This window comes from Geotrypetes seraphini, chromosome 4 (genome assembly GCF_902459505.1).
Source record: "Geotrypetes seraphini chromosome 4, aGeoSer1.1, whole genome shotgun sequence".
Classification (NCBI taxonomy): Eukaryota; Metazoa; Chordata; class Amphibia; order Gymnophiona; family Dermophiidae; genus Geotrypetes; species Geotrypetes seraphini.
Genome location: NC_047087.1, coordinates 2,435,585 through 2,450,843, shown reverse-complemented (window position 1 = coordinate 2,450,843; position 15,259 = coordinate 2,435,585). Strand labels below are relative to the sequence as shown.

The 15,259-nt window shown below is 41.7% G+C and overlaps 1 protein-coding gene across 4 annotated transcripts in view; it reads right to left on the bottom strand.

The window, feature by feature from the left end:
• DHX38 (DEAH-box helicase 38) overlaps positions 1–15,259 on the bottom strand; it is a 370,469-nt gene that overhangs the window by 224,736 nt on the left and 130,474 nt on the right. For all 4 annotated transcript variants that reach the window (XM_033942501.1, XM_033942499.1, XM_033942500.1 and 1 more), the window contains one exon: positions 7,061–7,216. In XM_033942501.1, coding sequence (XP_033798392.1) covers positions 7,061–7,216 — 156 coding nt within the window. The remainder of the gene's footprint in view (positions 1–7,060; positions 7,217–15,259) is intronic.

The following is a 15,259-nucleotide window of genomic DNA, read 5'->3' as shown; positions in this document are numbered from 1 at the left end:
GGTTCGGGTGCTGAGCGAAGATGGTCAGTACACGCCAGGGGAAAACTGATGCGGCTTTTGCAACGGCAAAACGCCTCAAACAAGATCTGGCTGCAGCGTCTAAAGCCCCACTTCCGGATGAAGAGGAAATCGGAAAGAAAGATATAATGGCAGAGCTTAAAAAAAATCTCTGCACAAATACAGAAGAATGCAGAAAGCATTCATGAAGTAAAAGAGGTGTTAAATACAAATAGGCAGTTGGAGGCTGTTAATCAGAGGATGACCGTTATAGAATCTAGAGTGGAACAGTTGGAAATAACTGCAGTCCAAGCTAAAGAGGATAATAAAACCATCAAGGATTTACAGAAAAGGCTGATTGACTATGAGAACCGTGGTAGGAGGAAAACATTAAAATTATTGGACTGGCAGAAAATTTGGAGGGGGGAAATCCGAATCAGTTCTTGGAGAATTTACTTCCAAAGTTACTACAGCTGAACACCAAGTACCCCCTTGAGATTGAACGTGCACACAGGATTCCTTTCCAACGGTCTGCAAATAACTCCAAGCCTAGACCTCTGATTTTTAAGCTTCTGAGGTTTAATCAATCATTTGAAATATTAAGCTTGGCAAAGGCAGATAAAAACTTAAACTATAAAGGCTCTAAGCTTTTATTCTTGCCGGATTTTGAAAAAAGCACTGTGGCTGTGAGGCAGCAGTTTCTTCAACTCAGATCTCAGTTAAAGGAAAAGGGTTACAAATATGGATTATATTATCCTGCAAGAATGAGGATTTCTTCTGGGAATAAGTCGCTTTATTTTGAAGATCCGGAAAAGCTGAGAAGTTTCCTAGCCACTTCAGAACCAATGTCAATTTAAAGTTTTTTCAAGAATAGAAGAAAGAAAAAAAGAAGAGGATTGACTGAATAAATGAGGCATCTTTATTGTGTATTTGTTGTGTCTACAGAATCTTTTATTGTTTTTCAAAGATGTTCTAGGAATGATCTTGTTTATTTATGATTTTTTCCTGGTTTTTTCTTCTGAGTAAGTGTCATGGTGTGCTGATGTAATGGGATGTCATGAAAGTTATATGTTATTTGGTTTTTGATTAGTTTTTATTAATGATTAGGTATTTTTAACTGGGGATATTGGATATAATGAATTCAGATCAATATGATTATGAAATTAAGTATTTTTAATATGATGTCCTGAATTTAGAAGATTTATTTGTATGAATGTGATTTTGGATGTGTGTATAAGAGATTTGTTTGATTATTTCTTTTATAGAATATGAGTATTTGGAATATTTCATTAATTATGGTTAATTGGCAATATAATTTGTATTGTGATAAAAGTTAATATATGGGGTATTTAATAGATTTATGAGTTTAGACTTGATTAATTATATAGATATGTGAATTTAATTTATATTATGGTTATTTTATTCTTGAAATACATGAATTGAGCTTATGGATATTTATGGTATGAATGAAAGGATTATATTTTTATGGTTATGATTAGATGAAGTTATTTAAACGTTGCCTGGAGGGAGTGTATGGATTGCATATCCTATGTGCGTTACAAGTTTTTCCATTTGGAGGGAGAGTTTGGGAGGGATAGGGTTGGGGGGGTTGTTTATAATTTGCTTAATGATGATTTTTGGGAATAAAGAGATTGGGTATTTAATGCATTTATTATTGGATTTCATGAAGGTGCTGGTGTCTAGTCATTGTAAAATTATTAAAAATGTATATTATTATTGGAATATATATTTATTTGAATGATGATTAAGTTTTTTCATTAAATGTAAATGGCCTCAATCATATGATCAAGAAGAAGAAAATGTTAGATTTCCTTAAAAAGCAAAATTCTGATGACACACCTGTCATTTAATGAATCTAGGAAGCTTGAAGGAGGATGGATTTCAAAATGTTTTTTTGCTCCAGCAAATGGGGAAAAAAGCGGGGGTTGCTATTTTAATAAGTAAGAAATGTTCAGCTGATTTTCAGATGGTTGCTGCAGACCCCCTGGGAAGGTGGGTACATGTCAAAATGAGCATGGGAAATAATACCCTTGATTTGTTTAATTTGTACGCTCCAAATTCGAATCAAACAGAGTTTTTTAAAAGCATACACTGGCTGCTTCTAATCTAGTAGTGGCTGGAGATTTCAATGCTGAGATGGACCCGATTGTTGATAAGAGTCCAAATAAAATTATAAAATCATTAGGTTTAGACAATTTGGTTCAATCTTGTGATTTAATAGATATATGGTGTATTCTTCATTTTAATGATCGGGAATTCTCCTTTTGTTCACAGGTGCATAATTCTTTTTCAAGGATTGATTATATCTTTGTTTCAAATAAAATAGCTCAAAAAGTGACTAAAGCTATCATAGATCCTATCATTTTATGTGATCATGGTGGTGTATGGATTGAATTACAATTGGATGAGCAAGTTGATGCAAAGCCAATTTGGAGATTTGATTATGCTTTGATTGCAGATACAAAATTTCTTGAAGAGTTTAAAGTAAAAATGACTGAGTTTTTTCAAATTAATGAATCTGATGATATTAATATCTGATGATATTAATATTGAGGTGTTATGGGATGCATTTAAAGCAACTATGAGAGGCCAAATTATTTCATATTCAGCATTTGTTAGAAAACAAACTAAAAAACAATTTTTTGATTTGGAAAAAGAAATTAAAATTTTAGAAAATAAGTTAATTAATAGATGGGAACAAAATACATTACAAACTTTATTAAAAACTAAAGCCAAATATAATGAATTATCTTCAAAGCTTGTTAGGAATGATTTGTTTTATCAGCAAGTTCAGTATTATGGAAATTCAAACAAGGCTGGGAAATTATTAGCAAATTATCTTAAGGCAAAAAAAAGGAAAACAAAAATTATTGTAATAAAAGATAATAATGGAGAATCATATACTAAAAATGAGCATATTTTACAACAATTTCTTGCTTTCTATAAGGACCTATATTCCTCAGAGACTTATAGAAACAAAGAACAAGATGGTTTAAATTTTTTTAATTCAATGATTGGTCCAAAAATTCCTGAGCATATAAAAGGAAGTTTAGAAGAACCTATATCTCTAAAAGAATTAGAAACAGCATTGAAGTCTCTTAGAGTTGGATCCGCTCCAGGTGGTGATGGATATACTGTAGAATTCTATAAGTCATTCCAAATTAACCTTTTACCATATTTGTTAAATTTGTATCAGTATCAACTGACTAAAGGTTGTATTTCAGGTACTATGGCAGAATCGTTGGTTATTGTTTTGCCAAAGCCAAACAGAGATCCCACTTTGATTTCAAACTACAGGCCTATTTCTTTAATAAATGTGGATGGGAAAATTATTGCTAAATTAATGGCTTTAAGATTGGCAAAAGCTCTCCCTTTTATTATTGATACTCACCAAACAGGATTTGTTGCAAGGAGACATTCTTCTAATAACACTAGATTGGCTTTTCATACTTTAAATTTAACAAAAAAAGTGAATGATCTGACTTTCTTGGTCTCTCTAGATGCAGAAAAGGCCTTTGATAGGGTTGAATGGAATTTTATGTATCAAGCGTTGGAGTGGTTTGGGGTGGGGTCTGGTTTCATTCAAATGATTCAGACGCTGTATAGCTCTCCTGGTGCAAGATTATACATTAATAATAATTTATCAGATAGATTTGACTTGCGAAGGGGGGTTAGACAGGGTTGTCCCTTATCTTCATTGCTTTTTGATGTTGTTTAGAGCCCCTGTTAATTGCTATTAATTAAGCAAGGGAGATACAGGGTATTCCTTATTCGAATTGGGAATATAAACTCTCTGCTTATGCAGATGATATACTGCTTTATTTGAGGAATCCAGAGACCACCATTCCATGCTTACTTGAATTGATAGAGAGATATGGAAAGTTTTCAGGATATAAGATTAATTGGAGCAAGTCGGAAGTTCTCCCGCTTAATGTTCATTGTGTCAAAAGACTATTTGATTCATTTACCTTTGTCTGGAAAGCTGAAGGTCTAAAATATTTAGGTATCCTCATTAAAAACAATATTGAGGATACAGTAAAAGAGAATGAAAGACTTTTATTAAAAAAAGTAACAGAAATGTGTGAGAAGTGGAATCCGTTGCATTTATCATGGTGGGGGAGAGTTCAAACTATTAAAATGATAATATTGCCTGTGGTTTGCTATCAAATGAGTATGATACCAGTTATTTTTCAAGGATCCTTTTATAAAAAGTTAAATGGTATTCTTACGAAATTTGTTTGGTTGGGTAAAAGACCAAGAATTGCATTAGTATCTTTACAAAAATCAATTATGGAGGGAGGGGTAAATTTTCCAAATTTTTATAGGTATCATCAAGCCTATATTCTACGTCAGGGCATGCATTGGGTCCTCCCAGAGCTCATGGAGAATGTCCCAGATTGGTTATATTTAGAATGGCGACTCCTGTTTCCTTTACATCTGGTTCATTTGCTTAGTATAAAGATACCTAGGAAATATAAAGAGAATAGGATTTTGATTGATACCTGGAAAACTTTACGTTATGTTAGTAATTTGTCACCTATTCCAATTTCTAAATCGTTACATCAATCCATTTGGGTAAATTCCAAGATTAAAATTGGAGAATTTCAAATCGTCTGGAAGCAATGGATAATTGGAGGTATTCGAACTTTGAATGATTTTATATCAAATGGTTCACTGCTTAGTTTTTCACAGTTGCAACATAAATATGGTTTAAATAAGACACAAAATTTTAAATGGTTGCAGCTGAAGCAGGCTATTCAGGAGGGGTTCCCTGAATGGAAGAATCTTAATAATCAGTATAGTTTAGAATTCCTATGCTTTCAGGCAGATTTCTTGAGTCACCAAGCCGCACAGTGTTATAAATTACTATATGAATATTTGAATAAAAAACAGAAAACTGGTTTGAGGGATATTTGGAGCATTGAGATCAAGCATCAACTTTCGGCATCTCAGTGGCCACGAATTTGGTCTTGGAGAATAAAATCTACAATGTCGGCATCAATGAGACAAACATGTTTTTTTTTTGTTACATAGAGCTTTTTGGACCCCAGTTCGTTTACAAAAATTAGATAGTTCCAAATCTAATAGATGTTGGCATTGTAAAAAGGATGCAGGGACTTTAGATCATTTAATTTTTTTTCTGTCCTTGTATTAATGCCTTTTGGAAATCAATTTGGCCCCAAATTAATTTGTTATTAGAAAACTTTGTGGCCTTGTCATACGATACAATTTTGTTTGGTACTTCAATGAGGTTTAAAAGTCAAACTTCAATGTCTAATAATAAATTATTATTAATATTGACAGGAGTTGCCATTCAGCACATCACTAGGAATTGGAAAGATTATACAAAACTCAATTATACCTTTTGGTGGAATTCAGTATGTTATATATACAAGATGGAAAGAGTTCTTGCTTTACAGAAGGGGAATTATGTTAATTTTAAAAAGATATGGGGGCCATTGATTATATATTCAAATGATTAGACATCTTTATGTGCTTGAAATTTATAATAAGAAGGGGTATAATATATAACGTGAGAGAATTTTTGTTGAAGGAGGGAGGTTTGGGTTGGGGGAAGGGAATTTTTGCAATATTTAAGAGTTATGGTTAAGAATGTACAAGTGAATTTTGTATATTATACTTTATAACATTATATACTTGTTGAGTGAATTGAAAATGAATAAAGATTTAAAAAAAAAAAAAAAAGACTCACTTTGCTCTTCTAGCCTAATCCCATGTGCTGTGACCTGAGAGCTGATAGCAACAGTCATAGCTTCCTGAGGTTGGAGTAGATAGTGACTATTGCCCTCCACAGGTCGTCTAAGTTGACTTTAGCAGGTTTAATTAACTTCCCAAACTGGATATTTGAAGAAGGAGTGTTCTCACCAGTTCCAGCAGTGGATGACCTAATCAGGGATGTCAAAAGTCCCTCCTCGAGGGCCACAATCCAGTCAGATTTTCATGATTTCCCCAATGAATATGCACGAGATCTATTTGCATACATATTCATTGGGGAAATCCTGAAAACCTGACTGGATTGCGACCCTCGAGGACCGACTGACACCTGTGACCTAGATGGTAAGGTATCTTCAGTGGAAGTCTGTCTCACAGGAGATTTTACTTCCCCCTCTCCTCCTGAGGTGCCCAACGGTCCATCTTCCAGGGAAAGCTGGGCTACTGCTTCCGTAGCCCGAGTTCCCCCCTCAGGTTGGGGAGGAGGCTGCCTCTGTATCGAGCTTAATGAAGCGTGAACCTGAGGAAAGCGACCGACGACGCCATCGGTCGGACTCTAAGCCCCGTGACTCGACCTTGCAGCGAGAGACCAGCCTGAGCGTAGCAAAAGGAAATACAAGCAGCTAACCAGTTGGATAAGGTGCGACTTAAGAGACTGGGATTGTTCTCCCTTGAGAAGAGGAGACTGCGAGGGGATATGATCGAGACTTTCAAAATACTGAAAGGAATCAACCAAATAGAGCACGATAAAAAATGATTTACAATGTCTAATGTGACACAGACAAGAGGACATGGACTGAAGCTAAGGGGGGACAGGTTCAGGACAGATCTCAGGAAGTTCTGCTTCACGCAACGAGTGGTGGACACCTGGAATGCTCTCCCGGAGAAGATAATTGCGGAATCCACCGTTTCAGGGTTTAAAGGTAAGTTAGATGTACATCTCCTTATGAGTGGCTTAAGGTAACATAGAACATAGGTAAGGTTAAGCTAGATGCGCATCTCTTATGAGAAGCTTAGAATATGGAGACTAATACAATGCCAGGGTTCACCTGGCGGGGCCTCCGCGTGTGCGGATCGCCGGACTTGATGGACCTAGGGTCTGTTCCGGAGATGGCACTTCTTATGTTCTTATATAGAAAATTGTGGGATACAAGATGTTGTACTGTTGTTATTGCTACTATTTCATACTAAACCCTCTGGCACAAGAACAAAACTCCAGATGTGCTGGTAGGAATGTTTTTCAAGTGAATATGAGATTCTACTGGCTCCCCCCACCCTTTGCCATACAGTCTGAAGCACCCTGGCTTACCTCATTGATCTGCCTACGCTGTGCTGAGATACGTTTTTGTGTCTGTTTCTGAAGATGCAGCTCCCGTTTCTTCACATACTCCTCGGAGGAATAAGCAAGTGGGTTGTGGAATTCATCATACCCTTCATCCATCATGTACCAGTCCCGGTCTGCTTGCTGGAATAGAGGTCAAGAAGAGAGAGAAATCATACTAAGCATAAGCAACAACAGATCAATGTAACATAAAAACTGACCAACATCAGGCAAGACAGCATCATCTACCTCACCAACCTCCAATATAAGTAAGAAAATGCAAAAGTACAAGGGAGATTTTCACACAGGTTAAACAAACTGCCCTCTGCAAATGTGGATAAAAAGTATACTGGGTAGCCAAAGTGTTGCAGTAAAAAGAGGCTTTCTAGAGGGTAGGGAAGGAAAACAATAGACGAATAGGCCTATTCTACCTCATTTAAGGAAGGATTAGGTTCTTACCTCTTGTAGAGTAGCATAAGATTCCTTACAGATGGGTTGTGTACCCCAGGATATCAATTATTTTTCTCAGCTCCACTTCCTTGTCTCCCTGGGCAGTGCCTTCTCTCTTCAGTCCATACCAAAGCAAGCGATAAACCCTTAAACAGGAAACTGCAGGGAAATACTTTAAAACCAATAGGAGGAAATATTTTTTCACTCAGAGAATAGTTAAGCTCTGGAACTCATTGCCAGAGGTTGTGGTAAAAGCGGATAGCGTAGCTGGTTTTAAGAAAGGTTTGGTCAAATTCCTGGAGGAAAAGTCCATAGTCTGTTATTAAGAGATGGGGGAAGCTTCTGCTTGCCCTGGATCCGTAGCATGGAATGTTGCTACTCTTTGAGTTTTGGCTAAGTACTAGTGACCTGGATTGGCCACCATGAGAACGGGCTACTGGGCTTGATGGACCATTGGTCTGGCCCAGTAAGGCTGTTCTTATGATAACAAGGAGGGGTTCAGGGGACTCCCCCCAATAACGTTAACTTTGCTCTGCTCTGCAATAAGAGCAAAAAATGATACACAACATTGCAAAACTGAAGGTGGAACCAACTCTCCACCTACCTGTGTGAAACCAGCACTAACATAACTTTATTCTTCTATACCGCCACAATCAAATGAATTCTAGGCGGTTTACACAAAAGAGAAACTGGACAATCAGCAAAATACAAAACATTAATGGAGTAAATACAACATGTTAGCTTAAAAAAAAGACAGTAAAATTTAAAGTTATGAATAAAACTTTGAATTAGGAGATCAATTTATTAAATAGTATAGTCTTGATTTCTTTTCGAAATATGCCGTAAGACAGCATGGCTCCTCCAATGTAATTACCCAACCAGGATTGTTGTTTACTTGCTTGAAATGCAAGAGTCCTATCTAGAAAAGAACTATATTTGCAGCCTACAATCTTCAGATATGCAAATAAGTTACAATTCCTGGTTATCCTCGTAGGGTTATATAGCGTGAAATGAGTTAAAAATAGGTAGGGGCCAATCCCCAAACCAACTTAAAACAAATACATGAAAATTTAAATATTACCGGTACTCGTGCTTCCACTGGTAGTCAATGCAATAGTTGATAATAAGGGCTGACACACTAACACTTGTAGAGCTCTATGAAAGCAGCATGCAGCGAGCAGTGAAACTTTAACCTGCCGCCTTATGATAATTTTCTTTTTTTCTCCCTTGGCTGTCAGAAGCCAAACCACTGGAAATTCAACCCAGACTATTATTCCACGTAGGCTATATACATCTGTGACAGGGAAGGGCATAAGGAATCATATGCTGTTCTACAGGAAAGAGGATTATCAAGGTGAGAACCTAATTCTGCCTTCCTGTGCAAACAGCACACAATTCCTTAAGGATAGGACATAGCAGAGCAGTCCCTTGAGTCTAGGGTAGGACAGATGAGCCTGCAACAAACACTGAGGAACCAAACGCCACATCCACTTGTGCTGACACATCCACTCTGTAAACCTTAATAAAGGTATGAAGAGTGGACTGTGTGGCTGCCCTGCAAATTTCATCAGGCAGCACTGCCTTGGACTCTGCCTAAGAAGCCACACTCCTGGAAGAGTGAGAGCTTTCAAGGTGACTGGCGGTTGTTCACCACAGCCAATGTACACTGAGGAGATCACCATGAGAATCCATCGAGAGATACAAGCCTTAGAAGCTGGTCTTCCTCGGCAATTAGAGTTGGATAAGACAAGCAGATAGTCTGAGAGCCTAAAATCATTAGTTACCTCAAGATAGCAGAAAAACAACTTCTGCACATCTAGCAACCTCAAAACCTTGTCCTGTTTCTTTTTGCCCATGGGCTGAAACGTAGGCAATCTCACTTCCTGATTAATATAGAACCCCAAAACCACCTTCAGCAGAAAAAAAAGCACAGTGCACAAAGACACTATTGCTTTCGTGAATTTGAGAAAAGGCTCTCTGCCAAATAATGCCAACAGCTTAGACACCCTCCTTGCTGAAGTGATTACAACCAAAACACTAGCTTCACAATCAGATCCATAATAGACACTTCCGATAAAGGTTCATATGGAGCCTTAATGAGTGCCTGTAAATATGATATTACGATTCCACGTTCGAAACGGCTGCCTCACCGGATGGCGGAGTCTCAGTGCTCCTGGAAACATCTGGATGAGAGTCTGGCCTGGAAGCATGAAAGACTAGCTATTTGAACTTTAAGAGATCCAACAGCCGGAAGCCCTTCTCCAATCCTTCCTGCAGCCTATCATTGGCCATGGTGGGAACACATACAGCAGTTCTCTTGCTGGCCAAGTTTGTATGAAAGCATCCATACTGATACGTATCTTTGACTAAGAACTGAGGGGCTTTCTTGCTGTCCACCAACACCATGATATTGAACATCGGGCATCCCCCAATGTCTCACAATGCAGTTGAACATTCTTTGGGACAATGCCCATTCCCTTTGATCCAGCATTCACCAGCATTGTCCACTCTAGCTACATGCACTGCTGTTATCACCTGCAGGTGGATTTTCACCGACCAAAAAACCAATTGGGCTTCCAGTTTCAAAGAACTACTCTTAGTTCCTCTTTACCTATTGACATATACTACCACTATAGCATTGTCCAAGAATACTCCAACTGCTTTGCCTTTCAGCCGTGTCTGGAAAAAGTGGAGAGTGGCTCTCAACTCCAGTCTGTTCATGGACCATGTTTTCTGCGATGGTAGCTATCGGCCTTGCACTGGGTGACCCTCGCAATGACCACCCCAGTGGTAGAGGTTAGCATCCGTCATTAGTATTACCCATAATTTTATGTGGAGAGGAAAGCCTCTGGAAAACAACTACAGTGGGAGCCACAATTTTATGCTCTGTCACACCTCTATCATTCAGACTAATTTCTTCTGGAGTGGGTTCGACTGAGGAGAACCATATCCCAGCAGTAAGCTCTGTAGGAGGTGTAGGTGCACTCGTGCCCATGGCATCACCTCTATGGATGCCACCATGGACCCCAGAACCTACAGGTAATGCCAAGCCATAGGAGCCAGCTTCACCAAAATGTTTAGGATCTGACGTCGGAGCTTCAGTTTGCGTGGCTCTGGAAGAAAACATTCGGCACTCTGCCATGTTTAACAAGATTCCCAGATACTCCAGACACCGAGTTAGATCCAGGTGGCTCTTTCTGAAATTGATAATCCACCTGAGATCCTGTAAGAACTGGAATACCTAAGCAACCACCTGGTGGCAGTTCAGCAAGAACGGTGCCGATCAGACAAACCCCCAAGTAAGAATGAACCTGGATTCCTGCCTTGGGAAGGGTTGCTGCCACCACCATTACTTTGGTGAAGGTGTGTGGTGCAGTGGCCAGGCCGAAAGGCAGCGCCAAGAACTGAAAGTGCTTCACTAGCACATGAAAACTGAGAAATTTTCTGTGATCTGGGAAAATGAGAATATGTCAAATCCAGCAAGGCCAAAAATTTGCACAGAGCCACCGAAGCAATGACTGATCTCACAGTTTCCACACGGAATCTTGGAACTTTCAATGCAGCATTGACCACCTTGAGATCTAGGATTGGGTCCAATCGTCTGAGTCTTTCTCACTGAGCCTGAGTCTGCGTCTGCATCTTCGTCTTGAACCGACTCTATCCATTCAATTTATAACAGCCTTTGCATCATCACTTTGACAGCCTTCTCTGATCTTCCCACCGAAAAGTCCAAAAAGAGGTCCCAGAGTAGGCAATACAATTTGAGCTTATAGCCCTCTTGAATTATGTCCAGCATTAACTAGTCTTAAGAAATCTGAGCCCAAGTCTCCCAGAACTCCAAAACTCTCCCTTCCTATGCGGGGAAGCTCGGAGGTTGACCTGGCATCATTGGGACTTCTTAGAATTGGCTGCTGAGTTGAGCCGGATATCTGAGCTCTTCTGAAGGTATCAAAACTTTGTCTAAATCCTTGACAGGATCTTTCTGATGAGTATACCGTAAACCCTTAACGCAGTCTTCTGTAGCTATGAAAGGAACCACGATTGGAACTGCCTGATCCTCATGATTTACTGTCTGGCAAGGATTTAGGATTAGAAACATAGAAACATAGAAACATAGAAAGATGACGGCAGAAAAGGGCCAAGGCCCATCAAGTCTGCCCACTCTATAGACCCTCCCCTTAATACTATACAATGTTTTACCCTGACCCACTTAGGGATCCCACATGGGTGTCCCATTTATTCTTAAAATCTGGCACGCTGCTGGCCTTGATCACCTGTACTGGAAGCTTGTTCCATTGATCAATTACTCGCTCCGTGAAGAAATACTTTCTGGTGTCGCCGTGAAATTTTCCGCCCTTGAGTTTGAGCGGGTGCCCCCTTGTGGTTGAGGGGCCTCTGAGAAGGAAAATGTTATCTTCCACTTCTATACGTCCGGTGACGTATTTAAACGTCTCAATCATGTCTCCCCTCTCCCTGCGTTCCTCGAGAGTGTAGAGCTGCAAATTGTTTAGTCTTGCCTCGTACGAGAGACCTTTAAGCCCTGAGACCATTCTGGTGGCCATCCTCTGGACCGACTCGACCCTCTGCACTCGTCGTCAGGTCATCCAGTCCTTTGCCAAAAAGCATTTGCCCCTTAAAGGGGAGAATGACACGGGGCTGTTTCCCGCAGCTAGCCGTGGCTAACCTGCAGGAACAGGGGAAAAAATTGGCCCTTTGCCTTGGATATGGGAACAAGGCTTTTCATTGCCCCTACAGAGTGGTATTTGGCCTTGTTCCTGGAAGTTACATCGGAAGATGAGATTCAGCCAGAAGAAGGTCCCAGAGCAGCTCTGTGTGTGACATTGCCTCTTCTTCCATGAAGCTTCTAAGAGGCTGGTAGGCCTGCCCTGTGAGGTGCAAAGGGGCCGACCAAAGGAGTCACAGGTTTTTTGAGAGCTTTTTTGCTGGTTTTGACCCATGATTGGGAGCAAAAGAGGTTGTTGGACCCTCAATTGGGAGCAAGGGGGGGCTGTTGGATCCACGAGAGGGAGGGGGGCTACTGGAATTGCAAGGGTGGCTTCTGCTGCACCCGCAAAGGGGGGAAGGAGTTGCTTGGACTGCTGGACCAGCTGGAGCTGAAGGGAAAGGAGTCAGTTGCTGGATCTGGTCTGGGGATTGGGGAGAAGAGAGAGGTGCTGGGCCCATGTGGTGGGTGGAGTGGAGCTGGACGGAAGGGAGAGATGCCAGACCCACACCCGGGCACTGAAGGGTTGGGAAAGAGGTGGACCCATGAGAAGGGAGCTAGAGGGAAGGAAAAGAGGTGGACCTGCAGGGAAGAACATAAGAACATAAGCAGTGCCTCTGCCGGGTCAGACCAGAGGTCCATCCCACCCAGCAGTCCGCCCCCACGGCGGCCCAACAGGTCATGACCTGCCTTAATCATCAGAAGGGGCCCCCTTGCCCCCTAGGTTTCTCATCGAAGTCCTATCTTCCCATCAATGTCCTAACCCTCCAGCCTTGCACCTGCATGACCTGGTGAGCTGTCTATACTTATGCAACACCCCAGCACCTCCCTCAGTACCCCACGATCCCCTTTTCCCTCAGGAATCTGTCCAATCCCTATTTGAATCCCTGTACTGTACTCTGCCGGATCACTTCCTCCGGGAGCGCATTCCATTTGTCCACGACCCTTTGGGTGAAGAAAAACTTCCTTGCATTTGATTTGAACCTATCTCCCTTCAGTTTCTCTGAGTGCCCCCTCGTACCTGTCGTCCCTTTTAGTCTGAAGAACCTGTCTCTGTCCAACCTCTCTATGCCCCTAAGTATTTTGAAGGTCTCTATCATATCCCCCCTGAGCCTCCTCTTTTCCAGAGAGAAGAGCCCCAGTTTATCCAGCCTCTCGGCATATGGGCAGTTTTCCAGCCCTCTTACCAGTTTCGTTGCCCTCCTTTGGACTCTCTCAAGTACTGCCATGTCCTTCTTGAGGTGCGGCGACCAATATTGAACGCAGTATTCCAGATGTGGGCACACCATCGCTCGATACAGCGGCATGATGACTTCCCGCGTCCTGGTTGATATGCCCCTCTTGATGATGCCCAGCATCCTGTTGGCTTTCTTCGAGGCTGCTGCACACTGTGCGGATGGTTTCATGGATGGATCCACTAGCACACCCAAGTCTCTCTCAAGTCCGGTGTCTTCCAGCAATCTCCCCCCCATTTTATACTCGAACAACGGGTTCTTTTTCCCTATGTGCATGACCTTGCATTTATCTACGTTAAAGCGCATTTGCCATTTGTTTGCCCAGTCCTCCAGCTTATCGAGGTCCCTTTGCAGTTCCTCACACTCCTCCCTGGTCCTAACTCTGGCGCAGAGTTTGGTATCGTCTGCAAATTTTATAACCTCACACTTTGCCTCCGTTTCCAGGTCATTGATAAATATGTTGAAGAGTAGCGGCCCCAGCAACGATCCCTACGGCACACCGCTCATGACTCCCCGCCAGTCAGAATATTGGCCCTTTACTCCGACCCTCTGTAGTCTACCTGACAGCCAGTGTTTGATCCATCTGTGTACATCCCCGCCCACCCCGTGGTTCCACAGCTTCCTAAGCAGCCTTTCATGTAGCACCTTGTCAAAGGCCTTTTGAAAATCGAGGTAAATGATGTCTATGGGTTCCCCTTTATCCACCTGACAACTTATTCCCTCAAAGAAGTACAGAAGGTTTGTCAGGCACGACCTTCCCTTACAGAATCCGTGCTGGCTTGTCCGCAGTAGGCCATTTTTCTCGATGTGCTCGCAAATGCTGTCCTTGATCATTGCTTCCACCATCTTCCCTATAACTGAAGTCAGGCTCACCGGCCTGTAGTTCCCGGGGTCACCTCTCGAACCCTTCTTAAAGATAGGTGTGACATTCGCCAGTTTCCAGTCCTCTGGTACCTCTCCAGTTTTCAAGGATAGGTTGTAAACATGCTGGATTGCGCCCGCTATTTCCTGACTTAGTTCCTTTAGAACCCTTGGGTGGATCCCGTCCGGTCCCGGTGATTTGCCGCTTTTCAGTCTGTCAATCTGCTTGAGGACATCCTCCCAACTTACCTCTATATGCCCCAATCTTTTGGCCTGCTCCCCACTCATGAGCTCCTCTGGATGTGTCCTCGCTCGTGAAGACCGACGAGAAGAACGTGTTCAACCTCTCAGCTACCTCTTTATCCTCCTTAATCACTCCCTTCCTATCCCCATCGTCCAATGGCCCCACCTCCTCTCTCACTGGTTGCTTCCCCTTTACGTAACTGAAGAATGCCTTGAAGTTTTTCGCCTCCCTGGCCAGCCCCTCCTCGTATTTCCCTTTTGCTTTTCTAACCTCTCGGTGTCATTCCTTTTGGCATTTCCTGTGCTCCTTGTGATTTTCCTCCATTGGATCCCTCTTCCATTTCCGGAAGGACACTTTCTTGTCACTGATTGCCCTCTTTACTTCAGGTGTCATCCAAACCGGGTCTTTTGACCGCTTGTTCTTGCGGCCTTTCCTGAAACTGGGGATGTACAGTTTTTGCGCTTCCTGCAGTGTGTCCCTGAGAAGGGTCCAGGCGCTCCCTACAGTCTCCATCCTAAAGCCGTTCCTGAGCTTCCTCCCCACCATTTTCCTCATAGAAGAGAGAAGCTGAACCAAGGGGATGAAGAAAGAGTGAGTGAAATATTGAACATAGCAGAGGGAGGGAGGAGAGAGTGTGAGAAACACATTGGTGTAAGAGAGGGGAGAAGCTGGAC